Genomic DNA, 18,123 nt, shown 5'->3' on the forward strand with positions numbered 1-18,123 from the left:
AAGATGGTGATTGAGGGACAAGACGGATGGAACAACTGCACTGATTGTAATGACTTTCTCCCCCTGTGTCAAATCAGTTGCTTCTCCGAACGGTTTCAAAATGTCCACCAACTCCTTCAGCAGATTCCACTCTCGTGGTGTGAATGACAGTTCTTTATGCCCGGCCTTCTCAAGAACTGCACAGAGCTTTTGCTGATCACAATGAAGGACTGCTTTCACCTGCCGCAGTGTGGAATTCCACCTCGTGCTCACTGCAGCAGGGATGCCTCTGTGCTCCCCAAATTCACCATCGAAGATGTCTTTAAACGTTGTGCTTGTGTGGAGCAGGGAGCTAAGTTTTGATAACTTGGAGAGAGAAGGACATGCCACTTTTGTTTCTTTCAAACCGTCTCCCACAACCAGCTGCAATGTGTGTGCAAAACACTGCAGGCGCTGTTTCTTTGCCATAGCAGCATCGACGGTTTGCTGGTCTTCTAGGGTTAAGTCATGCCATAGCTCAGGATCATCAAGATTATCTCCAGCATCATCATCTTCCTCCTGTTCGCTGGGGAAGCAGACCGTAAATGCCTTGCGCATGTTAGCAGCATTGTCACTAATGATATAGTCCAATTTAGCTTTGATGTTGTATTCATCACATATTGCCTCAAATTGGTCACAGATGCGCTCCGCTGTGTGAGAGCCTTTGAAGCGGTTGCAGGCCAAGAGATTAGTCTTTAGCTGTACCCTCTCTGCATCTCTCTCCATCCAGTGCACAGTGACACCAAGGAATCCCCTCATCTTTCGATCAGACCAAATGTCCACAGTGACTGAAACATAGTCAGTGTTGCTCAATTGAGTTTTTAACTTTAAACGTCTCTCCTCAGCAAGGCTCTCTGTTTTTGTGGTCAGCGTTCGGCGACAGACTGGGGTATACTTGCTGTCCAGCACAGCCAGAAAGTGACGAAAGCTCTTATTTTCCACAATTGACAGAGGAAAATTGCAGTCAATAATCAAGTCAGACAGTATCGCATTGGAGATGGCCTTCTGCTGTGGGTGGCTCATGCTGTAACGCCCTACACGAGTGTCCAGGAATTGTGAGATTGAAGGCTGTTGTGGTTCATCTACGATGCTTTTGTTCATCTGGTATTCTTCATACCTGTAACAGAGAAGAATATGAAACAGATGTCAGAAAATCCCTTATAGCCACACATGTTGTATTTGAAACTATTCTTTACTCATATCAATGTTGTTGTGTTAATATTCATTGTCTATTGTACACTACGGTATATACGATAATACATATCAGTTTCAGTGTATGCAATATTAAGAATATTTTCACTGCTTCAAAAAAAGTCATAAGAAAGCCCTTTCCCTCAAGAAACTGAAGTCATATGCTTTATAGCAGTGGTTTTCAAAGTGGGGACGGGGACCCCTGGGTGCCGCGAGGGGGTGCTAGGGGGGCCATGGTAAGTTGGCATGAAAAGTATAGCAAAACAAAATAATTGAATAAATTAAATAACTAAAGTAAACCAAATTAAACCAAAAATAAGCTAAACAATATTCCCATTAGTTAATATTATTATTCCAATTAGTTAACACAAACGAAGTAAAAACGATTGAGCCTATTTTGCCGACGTTTTGCACTGGGTGGGGGAGGGGCAAACTTCACGCAATGATTGACAGGGCGGGACGGGCACATGATCGGCTCAGAATGCATTTTCAAATTGCACATTGAATTTTGCTACATTCATTGCGGGACACTTAATGGAAATGCAAATCGCAAGTGTCTTACCTGTGAGTGTAAATGCAATTAAGAAAAAAAATTACATTTAAATTACAATTTTGCTACAGTTTTTGCTTGAATATGTTAAACATATCTAATAATTTCTGTAATACATTTAAATTTTACAACTTATAAAGCGTTAAAATTATTATTCAATTTACATATTAAAACTAGTGTATGAAATGGCAAATGTATATTATATAATTTCATTTTCATTTTGCACCACACATTGCACAAATGTATGGGGAAATTCAAATTTAAATACAGAAATGCATTGCCATTTTGCATATTACATTTCAAATTGAATATTGCTACACATAAGCTTCCATACAATTCAGCTTAGTTGTGATTAACCAAAATTACATAAACGACCTCAATGAGGCAGCACACCAGCAACTCTGAAACTGAATAATTGAAAGAGTAAAACTGGAAGGCCTGTTTTTGTCTCATGTGTGCTGGAGAGACTGAGATATACATTTGTGTTTATCCGTCTAGCAGCAAGGTAGAAATTGTACTTTAAAACGGACGTTGACATGATGTTGGCGAGGTTTTCCATCTGAGTGTGTTACACTCATGTAACGTTACCTCATATAATCCGGGTTTAAAAATCCCTATTTTTGTTAGCATGAACCAGCAAGGGAGACGTGCGTTTACTGTCTCGTTGATACAGTAAATATGCTGCAGCTATAGTAAGTTACGGTACATCCGATAAGGTGCTTAGCATTCGTTCAAAACTTACCTTTCTTTGTGCAACTTCAGGTGTCAAGTTGGACGTTGTGGCAGCTCCGTCTGTAATCTTCGACCCGCATGTTTTGCAAATTGCAACTCGTTTTTTGTTGACTACCTCGTAATTTTTATAGCCAAACGAAACTATCTTTGGTATCATTTTGCCAACTGGCGCGTTGTTACTTGTTGCGCTTCAGTGGTTGTCTTTGCTGTCGAATCAAAACGTGGGACTACAGTGATTGGATGTCGTGCAGGCAGCGCGCGCGTTCTCTGCATGCATACAGGTGGTGCACTTTTTTTCACAGATGCAGATACACTGAGAGCGGCGCGGCCGTGTGATTTTTTTTTTTTTTTTTTTTTTTGGTTTTCATGGGAAGTAGCAAGTCTTCTCGAGTCAAAAGGCGCAAGTCCAAGTAAAGTCACGAGTCATTGATGTTAAAGTCCAAGTCGAGTTGCAAGTCTTTGTACATTTTGTCGAGTCGAGTCTGAAGTCATCAAATTCATGACTCGAGTCTGACTCGAGTCCAAGTCACATGACTCGAGTCCACACCTCTGCTCATCAGTATGGAGTACTACATAGGGAAGAGTCTCTGTGGTGGGCTCCACCTGACGAGCTTGAAGGCAATGCTGAAGCAGTCTCATATGCATCAACCCCAGGCTTCACAGCGGCTTCACAGCAACTGGCGACAGAGATAGGCGACGTGGCTGCGATACCCCTAGTGGAGTGAGCTCTCACTCCCAATGGGCATGGTACACCTTGGTAGGTGTGATAAGCCAAGGGAATGGTGTCCTCGATCGAGTGGGCCAGTCTCTGTTTGGAGTCAGCCTTCCCCTTCTGCTGATCTCCGAAGCAGTCAGAGAGCTACTCAGAATTCCTGAAGCTCTTCATAATGGTCCAGGTACAGTATATGCGTACAACATACACAAAAGGGACATCCCTCACCAGGAAGGATTGTTTGCAAGTTCACCACTTGGTCCCTGTAAGTAGTAGTGAGAACGTTGGACACATATACAGGCCGGGGTCTCAGGACAACATGAAAGTATGCCGGCTAAATTACAGGCATGATTCACTAATGGAGAAGGCTTGTGCCCTCTCGCTTAATATTCAACAATATTATTGATCTGACTGTACTGACGCTGTTGTATGAGAACTGAACTGAGCTGGATAATGACATCATTTTTTGCAGAACTTCTTAATAGATTAAATAAACTAATTTATTTATTGATCTTTACAGTAGAACTGAATCAACAAAGCCAAAATACATAACATAACATACTGTTATCACTGTAAAGCTGCTCTGAAACTAACTGTATTGTATAACGGGCTATATAAATAAAGGTGACTTGACTTGGCTTGTAGGTCGCCCACCCTCTTGGCAGAGGTGAGTGCAATCAGGAGGACCGTCTTCAAAGACAGGCCACGAAGCTCAACTGATTGTAAGGGCTTAAAGGTGTATTTATGTAAAGCCTGTGAGACCGGAGAAAGATCCCAAGAGGGTATGCATGCAGTGCCCCACCCTGTCCTGGAGGCATCTGTTGTGACAACAACACAACTGGACACTTGTTCTTGGGGCACTTGACACTTGGGTCCGACAAAGGGCTGAATAAATGGTGACAAACCGGTGTGATGGCCACACGATGAGTGCTGCTGCGCCATGCCTATCTCGGGACTCAAGCCTGAAGACAATGCTGAAGAGGTCTCATATGCATCAACCCCAGCTTTGTAACCGTGGTGTTTCAGTGGTACGTTCTTAAACAGTCTCAAACAGTTCAGCACTGACTATGCACAGTCTTATGAAAGACGTGCTTTCATGGTGATCGAGTCCAACTCCACACAGAGAAAAGCTATGCTCTGCACTGGGAAGAGTCTGCTCTTTTCCCAGTTGACCCGAGGTCCCAATCGAGGACCAGGTCCCTGTGTGCACATAACAAATCTCGTGAGTGGGTTAGCATTAGCCAGTCTCCAAGGTAGTTGAGTATGCGAATGCCCTCTGCAACCTTTGTGAAGATGTGAGGAGAAAGGAACAAAGCAAAAGGAGGGACCTTGTACTGATATGCTCGTCCTTCGAAGGCGAACCATAGAAACGGTCTGTGCTAAGGAAGGATTGAAACATGAAATTATGCATACTATTGCCGCAAATCTTGGTGTTGAACACATGAGAGGATGTGCCTCTGTGTGAGCAACTTGAACGGGAGCCTGTACAGGGCCAGACCCTTTCTTCATCTCAGCTGGAGGGACAGGCTCTATCACGTCCTTCACTAGGAGGGACAGCGATCTCCGCCCAGAGGACTGCTGTGTTCTTGGCTTGTCATGAGGTAGAAAGCATTCTGTTGGACCTGGGCAGGCGCCTGAAAAACTGAATCGCACAGCCAAACTGGATCGTTCTGATGAGCCAGCATGAAGGACTGGGAAGCGCTTGTCTAGACTCTGTACTAGCGGCACCAACGGAATGATCCCCGGTGTACCCGAAGTGGGTAGTTTGCGGAGAGCAGGGGAAGCCATGTCGAGAGGCTTTGCATCCATTGTTACTCATGGCGAATGATTGGAAACCCCAGATCACCCTCATTGCTCGCCACCGAGGCCTCGTACCCGGAGGTAGAAGGACCAGGACGGGAAGCAGCTGAGGAGACTTTTGTAAAAGTACGATAGTCGCAACCCCAATGTTCCCTCTCACATTAAGAGCATGATACATCGACAAACGCTGTTTCATCATGAGTGTGGCCCATACACTGAAGACAGAGCTATTGCCCGTCTGAGGGAGAAAGAAAGGCCTTTAAAAAGATAAAGATATCCGCCATGAAGCTCTTTTAGAGGAATTTGCTCCTCTAAGGAAATTTGCCTCTTTCAGAATGCCACTGATGCACACAGGGGAACTCCCTGCACTTATCTGTGCCAACGCTGAGAGAGACCACTGATGTGTGCTCTGGTTCCAGCAGCAGTTTCAAGGTGAATGGAAATAGCTTCTCATGAAGGCTCCGAAGAACAAAGCTGAAGTGTGTGATGCAGGGTGGCCGCCTTATATACCAGTATGTCTAGGGGCGTGGCCAGGCATGCAAACTCCACAAACCAATTTGAATGGCCTTTTACGAAAATGTCAAAGGTGTTTGGGGCTCCCAAGTGAGTGACACAAAGGGAACAATATTGTGTTCAGTATCTGGTATTGCTTCCTTTGACAGAAATTACTTTTTTTTACTTTTTTAATAATTATCCAATTTTTTCAGCACTGTGGCTAGTGAGTGTACCTGAAATTATCAAAAGGATAGTATTTGGGATAAAATCATTGAAGGGGCCCATGAATGTCACCAGAAGAAACAGTTAGTTTGACAAAGGAGGAAGATGAGAGATCAGGTCTGAATGTTTTTTTTTGTACAAATTTCCTGTACTGTTCTTTTCACTCTCTCTCACACACACACACACACACACACACACACACACACACACACACACACACACACACACACACACACACACACACACACACACACACACACACACACACACACACACACACAAAGGACCTGGAAAGGCTCCAAGGAAAGGCTTCAATATGAAATTGAACTGAGGAGATTACCAAAGAAAATTCCCTAACAATTGAATGACTCTCAGCAGTAGTTTTGACACTTCATCTCCTCTGAGGGGCGGCATTGTAGCATAATTTAAGTGTCTTCTGTTGCATTTCATCAGCATTTACAGAATACTGAAAGGAATATAGGAAAAATAAAGGAAAAATAAAGGAAAAATAAAGGAGGGGGGGGGGGGGGGGGGGGGTTAATAAATAGAAACATTAATGCATAGATGATGTTGTGATTTAGCAACGAATTTTAGATGACCTGGGATAGAAACATTTTAATGGGGTAGTGTATATCCAAAGTTCCCGCACTCTTGACTAACTTGGAAACATCAATTATGGTTTGCAGTCTTCATGGAATGGAATAAAAGCTTTAACATTTCTAGAATTTCTAAAGTTAATACAGTTTTTTTTTCTAGTTATGCCCTGCTGTGATTGTGAAATGATTTTGCAAATGCAAGTTTTTTCATAATTGTATTGGTAACTTCATCATAGTTGGAACTGAATCATAAAGAAAACATCTGTTGTATCTTATAACTACTTTTATGACATGGAAAATCCCACATTTGTGTAAGATTTTGTGTAAGACAAAAATGGGAGAAAGGAAAATAGCAATGGATCATCATATTTGTGTGACAGACATAGAGTGACAGATTAACCTGCACTGTCTGCCAATAATAAGGAAAAAACAGCGAAATACTATTAGTCACTTTGGAATTATAAGGTTCTATCTGACATTTTTTGTCTAAATCGAGTTATTCACATCTTATACTGTGATTATCTTATAATGTTCTTATAATTTACTTATAATGTAAATTTATTTACATTATATGATGTTTTTTTATTTTATTTATGTTGTGTACATTTGGGACTTTTCATTTAGAAAACAAAAAGGTTCAATCTACAAAGTCGAATGGAATGCAAAAACTTTGGAGCTCAAAAAATGCTCAATGCAGATAGAACCTTTTAATTTCAAGATGGCGTATAAATATATGAATATTAATAATAATATTAAAGGACTGTTGTCATGTAAATGCATTGCTCAGATGTGTGTACTTTCAGAAGGCGGCACTATTGCCCGTATGTCTTCAGAGCAGCAGAATGAACGTCAGCTCAGAGGGAGGTGAAGGTCGGATGTGAGCAGAGCTGCTGAGTTGACAGACAGTCTGCTGTGTTTGACGTGCAGCTGCAGCATTTCAGTTCCCTGACTTTGCAGCTCATGCAGGAGACTTTTGTCCCTCAGCGGCTTTCTTTTTCTCGCTGTACTCGTGATTTTTCACTCTCTTGACTGTGATTGACAGAAAGACAGTCTGAATGGTAATTGGCCGAGGCATGTAACGTGTTAGTTATGCGACTGCTGGGTGATTCGCAGTAATGCAGGCACAGTTGATGACTCTCATTGAAGAGAAAGACATTAAAGGACAACAGTGTCTCTATCAGTGATCCAGCTTTTACATTTCAGTGCATGTTCACATGCTGGCTTTTGCTTTAATGAAAGGGGAAGACGAGTTGCGGTAGACAAGTTGTGAAAATAAGACATTTTATTTCACAACTTGTCTGTTCAGAACTATTCTTCCCCTTTCATTTCATAAAGCAATCTTTGGTTACACTTTATTTAAGGTGTCATTGTTACAGTGTAATTGTATATATAAGTACTGAGTAATAATAATTAACTACATGTACTTACTAAAGCGTTAGGGTAGGATTTGGTTTGGTTTAGTTGCATGTAATTATACATCATTTACTGAAAAAAATGATTCGTTGAATTTAATTAAAAAAAAATTATCGTAAGTGGTTGCATCCAATTGATTTTACTTACATTTAAACAAATGCATTAAGTTGAACTAAAATCGATTAAGTTCAACTTAATGCATTTGTTTAAATGTAGGTCAAATCAATTGAATGCAACCACTTACGATAAAAAAATTGATTAAATTCAACAATTATTTTTTTTTTTTTGTGTACATATAACATATGTAACAAGGACTCTGCAAAATATAATGTTACCCAATCTTTATATTATGTACTTATTATAACATAATATTAGATCACAATGCCAACCTCAGACATGATATTAGTGGAACTGACAACAAAATTTAATACGTTTTTACAGAAAGGAATTGAACATATCTGTAAAATAAATGTACTATTTCTACATGATCTGACCTTTTATTACTCTCTGACATTCTTTGGGATTGGTTGATTTTATGTAATCAAAATGAAATAATTAAATGTAAATTATGTTAAAAAAAGAGATAAATTCTATTATATTACAAGTCAACACAGTGCATCTTATCTCATTTTACTTTCATAATATGATGTATTTCTAGTATATGCAAAATTAATAAGAATGTGACTGAGAAACGATTGGATGGGAAAAGTGGGCGGAGCCAGAACGGTTCCTAATTCGATCGGGAACTTCATCATAGATTTAATTGCATTGTAAAGAAAGCATCTGTTGAATCGTATACCAACTTTTACAACATGGAAAATCAAATGTTCGTCAAAGATTTGTACACATATGTGAAATATTCCTTGCTTTACGCCATTAAAATTGGAGAAAGAAAAATTACAATAGATCATCAGATCATGTGACAGAGATAGAGTGAGAGAATTATGCCAATAATAAGGAAAAATAGCGAAATACTATTTAATTGTCAAAAAGTGGGCGGTGCCAACCAGAACTGCTGAAGCAAAAGGCTTTTTTTGCTGTTGGGTTATGTTTTTATAATGGCCCGAGAACGTAATTTCATAGGAGAAACAAGTTATAACATTTTGAAAAAAACATTATGAAGTACAATCTTGCCTTTGTTTATTCGGGATAATGTGCATTAATATGTTGTTCACTTAGGAAGACTGGTACATGGGTCGAATTCATGTAAATTTTTGCTTGATTAATTTCATGTCTTTTAGAATAACAGACAAAATTTTCAGTGGTGTTTAATCTGTTTGCTGTTGTGTATATTATATGTGTGTAGACTTCAGAATATCTCATAGTAAGTGTGTGTGTGTGTGTGAGAGAGAAAGAAGCAGATTAGGAGAGTAGAAGTGGAGCAAGACATTATTAGCAGCGAGAGGGGAAGCGTTGCACTTCTTGTGGCAGGTTAAGAAAGCGGAAACAAACACACAAATGAAATTGTGAGGTACTGAGAGTGCATAGTCACAGAGACGTTGGGATTATCAAGCAAGGCACAACACACTCACAAGCATGAGGACGAGTCCCATGCAAACGCTGTGAGATACTGAGACATGACAGGCACGCTGGTTTTGGCATGTGTTGCTTGACCCGGGCACTGAAGGGAGAAAAGCCGCAAAGAAAGACCAGACAAACATTCAATCTAAAGTCATGGGGAGTGTTAGTGAATTGTGCGTGTCCAGTTTTCAAGCTCTCTTGTGTCCAACGATACCAAGGACCCCTCTAGGTAAGAGCTGTTTAATCTTTCATGGCATTGTTATCATAACCAATATGTTTTCTATTGTTCCTCTGGTTAATGCAACCATGTTAGCAACCAGACTTATCATTTTATGACTGACAGATGATAAAGAGGACATAATACCAGAATATCATACAGACTTGGTGGGATCTTGAGCCAATAAGCAGTATGTGATGGTATGTTTTGTATGGTCAATCACCAGTCCACTAGTTTATATCACTTTGAGAGGGTAACAGCAGTCTGCCTGCGGAGTGCAATAGTAGGGTACGCACTATAATCAACATGTGATGGAAAAGCAAACTGAAGGACTGAAGTAGTGGGAGTTTGTTTCCGTCTAATGAACCTGTAGCTTGTTTGGTCAGCTTAAAGGATCTTTAGTCTCTCAGGCAGGAGCCGGGGGAAGAGATCAGTTAATGCCATTAAGGGCTATATAGGCAGACGTAATCCCTCAAACCCAATGGTCAAGAGATTTTGTGAGCATCTTTTCCAAAGTTGGTCTTAAAGCCTCACCAGACCTCCTAAAAGTGGCCTTTGTTTTGGGTCTCCTGACTTGGTATCCTTGTCTGGATCTCACAATTTACAGGAATAGTCCACCCAAAAACCAAACACATTTAATTCCAGTATGTTCCTCACACAAAGCTATAGACTGACTTTAGAAGACTTAGACGTCATATGGACTTCTGCTATGATGCCTTTGTGATGTGTATGGTGCTTTTGCTTTCTTTTTAAAGGGGTCATAAACTGTGTAATGTCCGCAATATGATGCATGATAGAAACACAAGACGAGGTGGATATGCAAACTCACGTCAGATTTTACTCAACATTAGCTGGCCAAGCATACAGACATAACCAAACAAACCCAGAGCATACATTTGAAATCAGACCTTAACAATAGAACAAAGATGTCTGCTATGCTAATATACAACAAATTGCATTTAAAAAAAAAAAGAAATGCATAATGTTTCCTGAGTTGCAGTTATAATGTTTAGTTTAGAAACGAAAGGCATTTTTCCAACCCTGATTTTAGCCGTCTGATTTGAACGCACGTTTGAAGGGGCGTGAGACTTCAGTGTAAATGCCCACTGCTGTGATTGGCTTACATCTTTGCATATTAAATAAGTATTACATGTTTTTATTATTACAGCTGTCGAGATTGACTAGCGATGAGCATTGTAGTCGATGACATACATGTCTGTTGAGCGCATGAATGCAGTGACCTTGTAATTGATCAGTGATCTCATCAACTTGATTTCTGTACACTCACGAATGCTTTCACCATAAATAACAGTGCAAACACAAAGTAAATAAGAGATTCATTGTGCAGTGTAGACAGCGTCATTGATTATAATTGTCCAGAACTCAGTCACTGATAAACTCGTGCTGTTTGATTGACAGCTCCAGCGATTATAAAAGGCAGCATTTTTGATCATTTTCTGTATATAATTTAATCTCAATTAAAATACGAGATTATTTTAATGCTACTAAGAGAAACAATGTGAAGTCAGTAAATCAAGCCTGTGGCTAAACAATCAATGTTTAGCCACAGGCTTGATTCGCCGACGTATAAACAGCAATAAATAATTTTGAGATCAAAGAACGCCTTACTGTACATGAATCATATCAGAAATCACTGATCACAGATTAGTCATTTGTACGGTTACTTACTGTACATGTTGTGGGATTACTGTCAGGTCACTATCTTACATTAAAAGTCTACAAAGCCTGCGCCGAAATCACGACTGATTTACCAAAGAACCTGCAGTGAAATGCAGGCTACAGAACCAAACTGACACTGCTCGACTGAAATATTCACATAGTTGAAATAAATAATCACTTTCTAGCATTAGGACCATTTGGAAGGTAATGTTATTTTTAGTCCAGTTTTCTTCTTTTTTTATTTCTCTTCTCATCTCATCTCACTAACGCACCAGTGGGCAGGGCCAAAGATGCAATGATGTAGAAGCAGGCGTTGATAAGACTTAAAGACCATCGCACTATTAAGCCATAATGTGACAAAATCCGAAACGAGTCGTTTTCAGAGCTTAGATTCAATAAGCTGATTTCTGCACGGAGGTATGTAAATACATACACTGACAGGCAGAACATCCTATCATTGCATTCGGTCCGAATTCTGCATTGCATTTGCATCGGTTCTGGTCTTCAGCGGTCTCAAGCTCACCAATACCAATGCTAATGCTAGTCATTAAGATAGATAATAAGCTTCAAAAGTTTAAAAAATAATAAGCAATGCTTTATTCTCCTGTAGAATCCACAAGTTAGTGTGCTTTTAACTTAAACATTTTTTTTTATTATTAATAGCCCACTTTATAGGTTTTCTTGATTCTGGAAATATTTATTTTCTACTCATTTCCTTCAAATAGGCAATATTCAGAAAACAGTTGCAAGCCATGAATCAAAAGAACCAATCAGCTCCAAGATAAATCACAGCATTAAAAAGCAGATAATGACAAAGATGTAAGTGTGTACTTGTGAAGACATCACTGAACCAGACTGGATTTTTATGTTGCTTTAATTCATTTTATCATCTGCAAACACCAGTATTGGCTTTTCTGCTACAACATTAGGCAGGTATCTAAATAAGATTTACTAACGTGACCTAGCACGCCTTGAGGTTCCCACGTCTCAGATTGGTTCTAAGGTTGGTCACTTCAGGATTGTGCTGCATTTCACTATAAATGTGGTGATTTTTCACATATGGACTCAGAGTGGTAAAGAAAACGGTGTTCTTCAAAACGTGCAAATGTATTGCATGCAAGATGTATTTGGTCGGGCAGGCATTGCCCTATCACTTTCAGTTAGCGCATTCACCAGACTGCCAGATTGAGGAAGTGTTCTAGGAATTTGTCACCATGTAGAGTCAGCATGTTGAGAGAGCTTGCTTATGGGGACAGAACCTGAATATTCCGGTTTGTAGATTAAGTTGGTGTGATTCATAGTATGTACGGAGGACAATAGGGAATTTGCTCCCGTTGTGTTGGGCAATGGAGCTTTGTTCAGAAATGCCGTCATACAATGTTGTTAGAGTTCATTTGAGTTCATGTTGCTGAACTCAGCGCCTCCCTCAGCTTCATCGCACTCCCAACTTAAACAAAAAGCCTGCATGAGTTTGAACTAATGCATGAATGCTGTCGGAGAGTCTTGCATGACTCATCTAAAGGCTCACAATTTCATACACTCAGTCATAGCTAAATTGTCGATTTAACTGTTTGATATAAAGTGCTTCTTTCTTATCATGGCCAAACCGAACATACTAATCAATTTAAAAGTTTTATCTTCAACTTGTATGGCATGGCCATTCGCACAGTCTTAATTTCACCTCTCGTCCAGTCCAATGGTATTCTGTGCATGTTTCCCCCTAAAAACATGACAATTTCCAACCAATTAGCGCAGTGGAAATGTGTAACAAATCCCAAGATAATGTTGCTTTAAATGCTCTTGATGATAATTAGGAGTCTGAACTAAATCCCTGTGTATGTCAGTTCAGAGCAGGTGCTTTGAAATTATAGCTGCCGTCCACTGTGTGACATGGAAATTGTTCCCTAGGTTTAGACTTTCGTTAGGCTACAGCTGGAGGCGGCGACGGGGAACAGATCAAGACAAGGGTTCATTACTCTGACCGCTGGAAAATCACAAGAGGCCGACATTTAAGACACAAGATTCAATACTTCATTGCTGTGTTTGCTTCACGTTTTGTCTGTTCTCACTAAAATTTGGGTATTACAAGTTAACACATGAAAGACTCAGCATGTTTCTTGAACTCTGATGAACTCTGAGGAACTCAGACTCAAGGTTGTTAGTTACTCTGCAATTAATTAATAAATGTAAACAAAGGGCACAAACGGGGTCAGTAAAATAGGCAGTATAACAGGCAAACAGTCCAACGGGTAATCAAGGCAGAAATGATCATCCAGAAATGTAAATCCAATAAACAGGCAGAAGATCATAACATGAGGCTAGACAATGATAGGGAAACACTCAGTGAGGCAGGTGAACGGGCAATACTTCGCATTGATACCCTTATGAAAATAAGTACACTTAAGCATACTTTTAAAAAGAGCATTTGTTAGCTGACAAGCATTTATGGTAAACTAAAATATAGTTGTATGTAATTTCTATTGAAACTTGCATGTCATGTATTTAAATATATTTGTAATTACACATTTGTAAAGGTGAAGTTGCAATTTAGTGAATTTAAAATATATTATCTATCGAATGATACACTACAGTTAAAACTATAATCATGTACTAATCACTTTAGTGAGTTAGGGTTAGACATCAAAATTAGTGTACTTCTTTAAATGAAAAAGTATTATTAAAAAACAATGATTTAAAATGTACTTTAAGGTAAAACTTTGGTTACATTTAGGATTTGGTTTGGTTGAGGGTTAGTTATGCATAATTTATAGTTATTATTATAGTAACTACATGCAGGCTTGGGAGGGTTACTTTAAAAATGTATTCCGTTACAGTTACAAATTACTTCATAAAAAAAGTATTCAGTAACGTAATCCAAGTACTATAATATGAAAGTAATGTAACTGATTACTTTTGGATTACTTCAAGGTCACGTATATAAATAAAGTCAAGCAAGAAGAAATATTATAAAAATAAATAAATAAAACTTTTATTTATTAAGAATTTGGTCCAGTGTACAATATTTGCAAAAATACACACAGGCCTGAATATATATTTATATAAAGGGCTATACAGACATCTAGTGGCTAATGTATAGTATTACAGATTATTTTGTATTATTTTTAACAAATTTTTAACAAAAAAATTAAAACACAACATTTAAAATGTTTACACAATCTACATATTAGTTTATTTTAAAATAGGCCTACATGTTGACTAAAGCCGTGATCTTTCTTAAAGCTGCCGTCGGCAAGTCTGGCAGATTGGGTCGATTAGCCAAAATTTTGAATGTTTACAACTCTCATGCCCCTCCCCACTACCAGCGAGCACCCTCCCATCGAGGTCGTGCTCGTCAGTGCGTCACTGTGCGTGTGTACCTGATTTTCTGTGAACGCGTCCGTCTCTTCAGCATCTATCAACACCATGGACTCGGAGGTAGGCTGCCCTGGCTAATCTATCCATAGATAGCAATAACCGAGGAATTGGAAGCTTGTTAGTAGATTTTCTCTCCGCCATCACGCTTCATGCAATCTCCAGGCGAACTTCAGGCGTGGCGTGTGCATGTGATATTAACGTGCGCGAGTGAGGGGGGATCTGTGGCGTGTGCACGACCTGTGATTGACAGTCAGATCTCACACCCCCCTGCGCTGATTGGACCTGATGAAGCGGGAGCGCTGGATTTTTGCAAAACAAATAACACGCTCCAGGTGGAGTTAGAAGCTCGGGTTTTTTTCTAAGACCACCTTATTTATGTTGTTCTGTCGGATTATAGTGTCGATTACACTGAATATGATCAAAAAAAATTTGCCGACGGCAGCTTTAATTTGCCTTACTGAACTTGGGGCGTTGGCAGTGGGAGTTCCCCTACGTTACCTAGACAGCGAACATCCCGTTACGTGAGAAAAGATTAAGAAAGGACATTTTGGGTACTAAAAAAGCTACTCTCCTAATTTCTACAAAATATCAGCGGAATTTCCATGAATTAAAAGCGATTTTACCCGCAGGCAGCATCGTTTCTACTAGCAGCAGTGATTCAATCTGCGTCTGAGGAGATTGTAGAAAGCTGTTATTTGCACATGCACCAGCGGGTGGGCACACGTGAGTCATTACTAAGCAGCACTTAATATAGTGTTATTATGCCAAAATACTTATTTATTTAGTTTTAAATGAAACCATTGTAATCCTGAAAGTATTCCCCCTTTTTTCAAAATGTAACTATAATCTGATTACTACGTTTTTTTTGACGTAACTGTAACGGATTACAGTTACTGGATTTTTGTATCCTGATTACATAACGCCGTTACATGTATTCCGTTACTCCCCAACCCTGACTACATGTAACGTGTAACAAGGACACTAAAATAAAGTGTTACCAAAACCTTTAATTTGACATCATTACAAGGTTCACTTTGTAAAACTGTACTTAAGTGTGAAACATAGTCATGAAAGTGACTCTCTTTAAGTACACTTAAGTGGCATTTTATTTGATTAAAATTATATTATCTGCAAATATGGATAGTTCCGGTCCTTGAGTCATGTTCAAAGCTGTTGTTAGTTACTCTTCAATACATTTTATTGCGCCACTGCAATAAATATCAAAATAAATGGACTAACCATTTTATAAAAGCAGTAAGCCCCATGAAGTCATGGTTTACATTGAATTTAGAACAACTCCTCTCCACGTCATGCCTAACATCGGTAGCCTGGAAATCCAGACCTAAATCTGAAAGATTAATGGTCTGGCATCCACTAATGAAACTCGTCCAGCTCGAGGGGCGGCACCAAGCATGCATTTGAAAATCTCACTGCGCGCAATTGGATAACACTACGACCAATCACAACAAGCCCCATACGCTTAGCTACCAGCGGAGCTAACTGGTAGATTAGACTCTTGCCGTATCCGGTCGGCAAAACAGCAAAAACGGCATTCTTGCAAAGGAAGGATTCGAGCGCCGTCTTCTGTTCCTCTTTTGGAACAACTGGTGTTCATCCATAGCCATCTTGCAATGTTTACTAATGACTTCAACGTCACAGCGCTGTCGTCATCTGTTTAGCTCGCCTCTGACCCACCTTTATCAGATAACCCGATGTGATTGGTGCAGCTCGGATACAAGGGCATATTTAATGAGCATCATTACTCGACGCCAGAGTAACTCGCTGAGCAAATTCAACTTGTGCTCTCGCGAAAACTCTGGATTTCCAGGGTATAACATCAGCCCTTAGCTGTTATATATTCACTGTAAACCACGGCTTCACGGTGCGTATTGCTTTAGTACACTACAAGTGCACATTCAATACAAGCACACTTCTTTTTCACTTTGATAAATTGCAAATAGGCACTCTTCTAGTAATTTGGCTTGAAGTCATGAGCCTGTTCCCTTTAGATTCCTCATGTTACGGAGTCCAGTGATACACAGCGCTTGAAGATCAGCCATGTTGGCTCTCTGCCCCACTGAACACCTTTGGGATGAACTGGAACAGTGAGCCAGACCCCATCAATAACAATTAACGTCAGAGCCTCTTCTGTCTCACTGAGTGTTAGATTTCAAACGTTTGTGGGAGAAATCGCATTAACCTCTCCGTTAGCTGCAATAATAGCTTCCACTCTTCTGGGAAGGTTTTTCACAAGATGCTACATCCGTTAGCATGTGTGCAAACAAAGACCAACAATCAAAAAAAAAAAAAATAGTGCAAAAATGTGTCCTGAATTATTTATCCGATCAGGTCAGACATGCAGGAAACTCTTTTGACATAGACGTGTGTGTGGGGCTCTTTGTCCTAATAGTGGGATATTGTGTCTCTCTGCTCTGAGGCGTTTGCCAGGAAATGCCCACTGCTTTAATCTTTCCTGCAAGGTCAGAAACGGAGCAGAAGCAGCTGGAGAGCCAAATCCAGGACTTAGTGGATTACTCAGGCTCTTATGGCCACGGAGTAACCTCCATTACAATTGATTCCCTATGGGCCTCGAACATGAGATATGAAATTGACTTTATGCTAACTGTAATTGTCTTTGTTACTTGTTCTCTTGTAATTTGGTTAGTTGGTTTTGTCTTGAGTCTGCATATATAGTTTCTTTCTTTGGACACAGAGAGGTAGTGACGAAAAATAACAATATGGTCTCTTTCGAGGCCCTGCTTAAGGCCTTGTTTACACACCTGGTATTAAGATGCATTTTGGTCGATTGGATCACAAGTAGATGAAGGAGACACATTCCCATTTACACCTGGTGTTTTATTCCGTCTCTTTTTTCCACTTTCAACCACTCCTGTCCTGATTTCTTCGAGTCTATGGGCGGGTAAAATTATGGGGTTTTTTCTCCAGATCTTTCTATCTAATGGACAAAATGAGTGCGTGTTAGAAATCAGGAATGATGAGAGAATATTCTGCTTGGTACATTTTTCATCTTCAAACCAAACTTGGGTCTCCAGCCGACAAAGTTTAAAACCCGTCTGGCTAGAGCTCTTCCCATAATGTTCACGCATGAGGTCAGAAGACGGAGAGTAGACAGTCTTTTGCGGTGGTTTGAACACATGAGCGTTTACACTATGAAAGAAATCCGGTCAAATGTGTTTTCAACTACCTCTGGAAGAGGTCAAAAGTGGACAAGCGGAAAAAAAGCTTTTAGCCCCAGTTTACACCTGTATTTAGCCTCGTCCACTTGTGATCCGATCAACCAAAACACGTCTTAATACCAGCTGTTAACTGGGCATATGATCAAACTTAGTTTATCTTGGCTGTGGATCTAATGGGATCTGAAACACACACACACACAAAAAAAACAGACTACCCACACATGCACAACACACATTCCTCCATACAGTGTACGTAACATTGGCCCAGATCATTTAATTATGTCCTATACAAATGTACAATATAAAATGAACCACCACAAAGCAAAGCAATGGTAACACAGAGGATATTTTTCATTTTTCCTTTTCAATCCCGTAATTTTTCTATGATACTCACACACACACAC

At 39.8% G+C, this 18,123-nt stretch overlaps 1 protein-coding gene and 2 long non-coding RNA genes across 4 annotated transcripts in view; 1 reads left to right on the forward strand and 2 right to left on the reverse strand.

Annotated features, from left to right (window-relative positions):
* The window catches only part of LOC309513126, a 284,332-nt gene that overhangs the window by 154,653 nt on the left and 111,556 nt on the right, over window positions 1-18,123 (reverse strand). The window lies entirely within an intron of this gene.
* Window positions 1-18,123, forward strand: part of cyth1a (cytohesin 1a) — a 73,431-nt gene that overhangs the window by 8,817 nt on the left and 46,491 nt on the right. Inside the window, exon 1 of one of the 2 annotated variants that reach the window (XM_082186448.1) lies at window positions 9,228-9,479. The exons of the other annotated variant lie outside the window; for it this stretch is intronic. Coding sequence (XP_082042574.1) covers window positions 9,404-9,479 — 76 coding nt within the window. The 5' untranslated portion in view covers window positions 9,228-9,403. Of the gene's footprint in view, window positions 1-9,227; window positions 9,480-18,123 lie in introns of those variants that run through there. 2 annotated transcript variants of the gene reach the window in all.
* LOC309513017 lies at window positions 10,436-16,116 on the reverse strand. The gene is made up of 2 exons (XR_014211244.1): window positions 15,490-16,116; window positions 10,436-13,944 (listed from the first exon to the last, which is right to left on the reverse strand). It is a non-coding gene; the product is annotated as an uncharacterized lncRNA (long non-coding RNA).

This window comes from Leuciscus leuciscus, assembly GCF_965113295.1.
Source record: "Leuciscus leuciscus genome assembly, chromosome: 1".
Classification (NCBI taxonomy): domain Eukaryota; kingdom Metazoa; phylum Chordata; class Actinopteri; order Cypriniformes; family Leuciscidae; genus Leuciscus; species Leuciscus leuciscus.